Source organism: Cicer arietinum, chromosome 4 (genome assembly GCF_000331145.2).
Source record: "Cicer arietinum cultivar CDC Frontier isolate Library 1 chromosome 4, Cicar.CDCFrontier_v2.0, whole genome shotgun sequence".
Classification (NCBI taxonomy): Eukaryota; Viridiplantae; Streptophyta; class Magnoliopsida; order Fabales; family Fabaceae; genus Cicer; species Cicer arietinum.
Genome location: NC_021163.2, coordinates 552,680 through 560,467, shown reverse-complemented (window position 1 = coordinate 560,467; position 7,788 = coordinate 552,680). Strand labels below are relative to the sequence as shown.

The 7,788-nt window shown below is 26.2% G+C and overlaps 1 protein-coding gene across 1 annotated transcript; it reads left to right on the top strand.

Annotated features, from left to right (window-relative positions):
- Positions 1-2,358: 2,358 nt before the first annotated feature.
- LOC101506506 (GDSL esterase/lipase At4g28780) lies at positions 2,359-6,554 on the top strand. Its single transcript, XM_004494972.4, has 5 exons — positions 2,359-2,644; positions 2,912-3,039; positions 3,224-3,466; positions 5,216-5,468; positions 6,040-6,554. Exons 1-5 carry the CDS (start codon positions 2,365-2,367, stop codon positions 6,270-6,272), a joined length of 1,137 nt encoding a protein of 378 aa, XP_004495029.2. The 5' UTR covers positions 2,359-2,364; the 3' UTR covers positions 6,273-6,554.
- Positions 6,555-7,788: the final 1,234 nt, after the last annotated feature.

The window sequence follows — 7,788 nt, the reverse complement described above, 5'->3', positions numbered from 1 at the left end:
TTAATGATACCCCAATTAAATTTATAAATTAAGTAACACATGCTTTAATTCTTTTTAACTTTTTTAAACTGGCATCGAAAGGATTCACATGAAACATTAATTCGAAACAAAATTATCTAATTAACAAATTAATTCTGAAGATATTAAATTAATTATAATTATGTGTTCAATATTTTTTTTTTTTTGTGCAATAACAACAATGATTGAGTTGAGTAGTAGGGCTAAGGAGGCAAAGATAGTGGTGGATGAAGCATTACTACTTATAACACTTGGTGGTGGTAATAATTTTGTCAACAACTATTTTCTACTCCAATTTCTGCTAGGTTTTAACAATTAACATGCCACAATTCTGCAACTATATTTAGAGCGTTTACAAGGTGGGTTAGTTTTGATCAAATTCTTAATTTTATTTGGGTTGAATTGAATTTTCAATATGTATTTTTATACTAAATTTGAATTAAATCAACTCAATCAAGAATAGATTGAGTTGAGTTGCATTTGCAGTTCATAAATAAATATTAGAACAAATCATGAAATTATATCTCAACATACAATATTCAATACATAAAATACATTCATAGACACAATAAAACACTTAAATTAATTAAATTTACATTAAATTCTCAAATAAAATTTAATAATTAAATTATAATTATACATCAATAATAGAAAAAAATATATAAAAATTTTATGACATGTCATTGGGTTGGATTCGCATATGCGCAAATTTAAAATGTAAAATCAACTACCTAAATCGAATATCATTGAATTTAAATGAGTTTAGTTCAGATTAAACTCGAACTTGAATGAATTGGATTGAGTTGAATTAGATAACTCATTGAGTTTAAATGAGTTTAGTTCAGACTAAATCCGAATTTAAATAAGTTGGATTAGGTTCAGTTAGATATTTGAGTTCAACACCTATAACTATGTTGTTTGAGTATAGAAAAATTCGTATAGAGATTTTTTCTTTCTTTACCTTCTTTTATCTCTAACTTAAAAATTTGGTACCCACCCTAATTAAAAATTCTATGTGAATGTTCTTGTCCCACAAGATTATGACCGGCTCTGATTAAAATATATTTAATCGTATAATAAAAATTGATTTTTTAAATTAATTGATGGTTGAAGTGAGGAATTATAAATATTAGAGTGATAACATAGTTGAGAGTTGATTTTCACTATCAACAAAATAGTAACATTTGTTGTTTAAAAAACTAGTTAGAATTTACCAACTTTAATGTCAAGTCAAAATAACATCCAAAACGTAGAGGTCAATCATATGCATATGCATAAGTTAAAGCATAACACATCCAAAAATAACATTAAAAAAAGTAGAGATGTCCATAAACTAAAGACATAACATGTCATTTACATCCAAAATATAGAGATCATCCGTAAGCTAAAGGCATAACATGTCATTTATATCCAAAACAAATAACAAAATCAAAATATAATAAAAACTGCATTTGGATCGAGCTTCTATCAAGGCTGACTTGGAATTGCAGGACGCAAAAGGCAACTAATTTGGTGATGGAGGACTAAGACGTGGTGTTGTTATAAATTTCATTGTGGTGGTTTGTATCTGCATGAAGAAGTTTCATTTGTGATGTAAGTGGAAATGGTACTTCATCATACTCACTAATTAACTGAGTAACATTTAATAAATTTATAAACTATTTTAAAATATTAGAGACTAACTTATTGTTCGTCCTGGAATATATTTATTTGAGATATCTTTTATGTTTATTTACATCATATACACCGCCCTATTAGGTAGCTATGTTTTTTTTTTTTTTTTATCAAGTTGGAAAAAATGAAAAAAAGAAAAACAACTTTTTAAATCAATATTAATAATCTGATTTTTTTTAATAAAAAAATAGAGTAAAAAGTATCAAATAAGAGAATTGATAGTTCACATCTCACAAATATCTTTAATTGTTTTACATTGTTAGTACGTCACAATCATTCATACCTTTAAAATAATTCAAACTGCTCGGTTTTGATCGGTTTTAAAAGTCTCACAAATATTTATGCAAATAGATAAATTGACTGGTTCAAATAATTCAAAGTCAAACTTTAATATAAACATGGAATGCACATGCAAGTTGAACTCCAAATATATAATCAAATATACCAACATAACTAATTTGATAATCTTCATTATGTACATTGTATACCCTGACATTGCAAAAAATGTGAGCTCATAATGAACTTCAACCAAAATACAGCAAGTTAGCGATCTATCATTGTCATATTCCTCACATTGGTTATGACAAGTAAAAGTAGAAACATGACATATGCATATCAGAGGCATATATAAAGCCACTACATCTGAATCCTAGAATGTACAATTGAAAAAAAATGTGGTTCTCAACAAATTCTCATCACACCATTATGACAAACATGAGAGTAATTCTCATCACTCTCCACCTTGTTTTGGTCACCATCGGCACCGTAGTTCCGATGAGAACCGAATCAGCCCGTGCTTTCTTTGTTTTCGGCGACTCGCTGGTTGACAATGGTAACAACAACTATTTGCCAACCACGGCACGCGCCAACTCTCCTCCTTATGGCATTGACTATCCAACTCGTCGTCCTACCGGCCGCTTCTCCAATGGTTTCAACCTCCCCGACCTCATAAGTCAGTAACATTACCATCATCATTTTTATATTAATATATGATATATTTTATACATTATATTATGTGTAGGTTAAAATTGACACCCTTACTATTAGATACTCTGATTTTGTTAAAACTCTAAAGTGTAACTTTTACTAAAATCATAATAGCATAGTGTGATTACGTCAAATTTTAGGATTGTCAAATATTTACTATGAATGTTTTCTTAATAAATTTTGTAGCTTTGAACTAATAAATGCTAACATATGAAACATTATGATGGAGTAGGCCAGCAAATTGGATCTGAACCCATTTTGCCATACTTGAGTCCTCAATTGAACGGACAAAAGCTATTAGTTGGGGCCAATTTTGCTTCAGCAGGGATAGGAATCCTTAATGACACCGGCATTCAATTTGTAAATCATGCTTTATTAATTCTCTTTATCTATTTATATACTCTCTTACTCAAATATAAGAGTAAATATTTAGTTCAAATTATGAATTAATATATTCAAAACAAAATTAATTATACTGCTTAATTAATCAACGAATTAATTTGGGGATATGTTAATTACAATGATGTGGAATATATAAATGCAGGTGGGAATATTAAGAATGTTTGAACAATTTTCGTTGTTCAAACAGTACCAACAACGATTGAGTAGGGAAGTAGGGGTTGTGGAAGCAAAGAGAATAGTGAATGGAGCATTGGTACTTATGACACTTGGTGGTAATGATTTTGTAAACAACTATTTTCTGACTCCACTTTCTGCTAGGTCTCAACAATTTACTGTGCCACAATTCTGCACCTATATTGTCTCTGAATATCATAAAATACTTATGGTAATTCTCTCTTTCATCCCTAACCGTTTGTTTTCGATCACTTTTTGTTTTTATTATAATTATTGTAATGTTTTAAAACATAGAATTGGTGAATTGAATGACTAATAAATGAAAGTAGATTCTTAAAAAAAAAATTAGGGAGGGAATTAACTGGCCGAACCAATTGCGATTCAATAGTCCCATTTGATTCTGATAGATTTGCAATTTATGAAAATCAAACTAACCCACAATATGACCGATTTTCAATTTAATTAGTTGGACCGACCGATTTAATTCTGAAAATATTGTTTACCTTTACAAATATATGTACACTATAATAAAAACTACTTTTAGCGGCAATTATTATAATCTTTAGTGGCATTATAATATATCTCTAAAAGTTTTATTGATTATTATTTCATGATCCGGGTGTATAGTGTCGCTAAAAGTTTTAGAACAATTATAATAAATACGATAAAGATTCATTTAACTGCCACTAAAACCTAAAAAAATTTTGCGATAATTTCTAATGGCCAATAAAAATGCATATTTCACTACTCACTCTTATTAACATATTTCAATCAAATAAGGATCGATATTTTTTCACCATATCCTCTTTTAAAAAAAATTCATTATACTTCACGTTCAAATTTATATACAAAAATATTCTACAGATATCTTATTTTTTTTATTTTAAGTTAGAGATACAGCCAACTCAAATAAATTATTTTGTAGTAGATTGCATTTTCATGACTTAATTTTTTTTTAACAAATAAAATAAAAATTAAATTAATAAAAAAACCTCATGACTTAAAGGAGTTGTTGATTTTTTGTTTCTTTAATATATTTTATTTTATTTTATTTTATTTATTAATTTAACATTCATTTATTTATTGACATAGTCCAGTGGAAAAATACCCAACAAGCACATCAATATATAAAAGAAAAATACAAAACCACTCATTGTTGCCTTAACTAAGACTAATATAAAATTCTAATATATGTGATTGAAGGTTCTATACACGTGTTTCTTAACCATTTTGTTAAGAGTTAATCTCTTATCAATATATATATATATATATATAATTCTTTAATAACTTTTAATTGGTTATTAACTGTGGAGATTAATTTTTGTAACTGTACACCAAAAATATGGATTATAAAAATAAATAAATAAACATGTGTAAGATCATTGTTTTTGTTTACCTAACAATTACTCAAAAATGTATTTAAATTGACATTTAATTAATATGGGTAAAACTGTTGTGTTTTAAGAAGTTTTTACTTTCTTTTTTAAAAAGGGTTTTAGCTTGACGATATTAGTGTAGACCACTGTATTTAGTAAGTCATGGATTTACTGTAAAAAAAAAAAAAAAAGAGTAAGTAATGGATCCTTATTATGTACGTAACTTTTTATTTAAAAAAAAAAATATTATTATTAGAATTTGATTATTTAAAATGAGCAAATCACTTTATAAAATAATATAAATTATTAATAATTAAATTAATTATTGATATACATATATGTTTCATCAATCACATATAATTTTATATCAATATTTATTCACTTTATCAAATTCTTGTTATTATCATTGTTACTATCACCCATTATTATTAGTGAGTACTTCCCTTTCTCTTTCAGTTGAAGTGGAAAATCGTACCAGGAGTAATAACTCATTTGATTGAGACATGCACTTTCTAGTTATTAATGGAAATTTTAACACCTTTCATATATTTTTTATCGCCAATGTTTATCTAATTGTAATGCAGAGATTATTTGAGTTGGGAGCTAGAAGGGTGCTTGTAACCGGAACTGGCCCATTGGGTTGTGTTCCTTCTCAGCTAGCTACAAGAAGCACAAATGGAGAATGTGTAAATGAGTTACAACAAGCTGCTCAAATCTTCAACTCACTTTTAGTTCAAATGACTAAAGATCTCAACACCCAATTGGGCTCAGATGTTTTTATTGCTGTCAATGCCTATCAAATGAACATGAATTTCATCACCAATCCTCAAGATTTTGGTCTCTTCAACATTTACTAAATTTCACTCCCTTTCTCTTTTCCTTTTACAATTAGTTAAATATACTTTTAGTTCTTCTAGATTTTTATTTTTTTTAAAGTTTTTTATTGCTTTTATTCTCTACAATGTTTTCTATAAGAAGTTTTAGTCTTTATAAAAATTAAAATAAATAGAGACATTATTAAACTTTGCATATACTTACATTTATGTGTTATGATAAAAGTTTCTAAAAGAACATAAACACAAAATTCAATTCAGTTTGTAGGTCCAGATTTTTCGTTATTTTTATTTATTGAACTTATGAGGCTAAGAAATCATATTTAATTCTTTATAAAAAAATTCTACTTCTAAATTTTAGTGGGGAGATGTTAAGAATATTTTAAATATGTCTTTAAAAAGTTATATAAAAATTTGAAGGCGACCTAAGTTAAACTTAACAAATTAGACTAAAACCGTTGGAAAAAAAAAATTAATCTGGCGATTAAATATATATTTCATCCTTTAAAATTTTATTACTTAATTGGCTTTTATTTGAGTATCTTTAACTCATCTTTATTTGTTGATATGGACAGGTTTTGTTACATCAAAGATGGCTTGTTGTGGTCAAGGACGTTTTAATGGAGTGGGATTATGCACCACATTGTCAAATCTATGCCCAAATCGTGATGTCTATGCATTTTGGGACCCCTTTCACCCAACTCAACGTGCTTTGGAGTTTATTGTTCGAGACATGTTCAATGGATCCTCTTATTATATGAACCCTATGAACCTCAGCACCATAATTGCCATGGATGCCAACATCTAATAAATAAAATGATTTCAACTATATCATTATTATTATGTGTGACTCCTATATATTAGAGGCGAAAATATCATTGTATTTTTATTTTGTATGTTTGGATCAAGCAATTTCCATCATGTATCAAGTCCATTCTACTAGTGTTTTGTGACTACTAATGAGATAGGTGGTAGTCCTCGTTGTAGTTTAAATTTAAAAATTAAAGTAATCTACTAATAGTTTATGATTTGATTAGTGTATAAATATATTTTCAATCTTGTCCTTTTACCTAAAAAGGTAAAAACAATATGTGCATACATTATGTTATTATGTTGTGATCCATTTCTTTTAAGAATGTAAGATTTTTCACAATAGAATTTCATTAACTAAATCACAATAATTAAAAATATTGGTAATAATAATAAATTTATTGACAATTAGTATTGTTTTATAAGTTTATTCTTTAGTAAAGATAATTAATTTATATTTTTAAGATAGTTTTTTTATAAAAAAATATAACATAATTAAGATTTTCCACCCTCACCGTTTCTTCCATAACCAATATTTTAAAAATATAAATTTAATAATGTAACATTTGATAAGTTCAAATATATTTAATATACTTCAAAATTACAAAATGTAGAAGAGAAATGAAGAAAAAAAAAATGAAAAGGAGATCCTAACTAATTAGGTGTGTGATGGTAAAAAAAATAATTAATGAAGTTGATATGAATGGGCTCTTATAAAAAAGAAAAAAAAAATGAAAAATTTCAATAGTTTTATACTAGTATAATGACTAAGGTAGTATTAACGTTAAAAAATTATAAATAAATTATGTGTAGTATTAAAATAATAGTTTATTTTTAAATTATTTGATATTTCATAAACTTGGTTTAAGTTAATATAACTTAAAAATTTTAATTTATTTATATTATCAGTGTAAAAGTCATCGGTATATAAGTTTTATATCTTTAAAAACTTTTTATTTTAACTATAATAACTTCTAATGTTTCGTATATGAGTGAATGTCATTTATTGAAAGTGTAGAATTTGTTATACTGATGGTGTAACCATCAAAAATATTATTTAACTTTAATCAAATAGATAGCTTAATTAGATGATTAATGAATTTGAGTTAAAAACAAAACATTCGGGATAAACAAGTTTGAATCATTGTTAAAATAATTTTTTGTCTGATTTTACTTAACTCTCGTTTAGAGGTAGAAAAATTTCACACCTACTAACAAGAACATATGATTTAGTCTTAGCCAACTCAGACATAACATTTTTTTTTAAATAGTCAACACTTATAGTTTTTGAAAGTTTATTTAACTAAAAAAAGTTAGACTATATGATGCTGAAAAAACGATTTAGACTAACCAAACCAATCTATTTAATTAAATATAAATAAATTTTTGAATTAATATTATTTTTAATCTTTGTAATATAAGATGAATCTAATTTTAGTTCATATAAATTATTTTATTTAGATTATACTATTTTATATTCTTCAAATAGAGACATTTTCATTAGTTTTTACAAT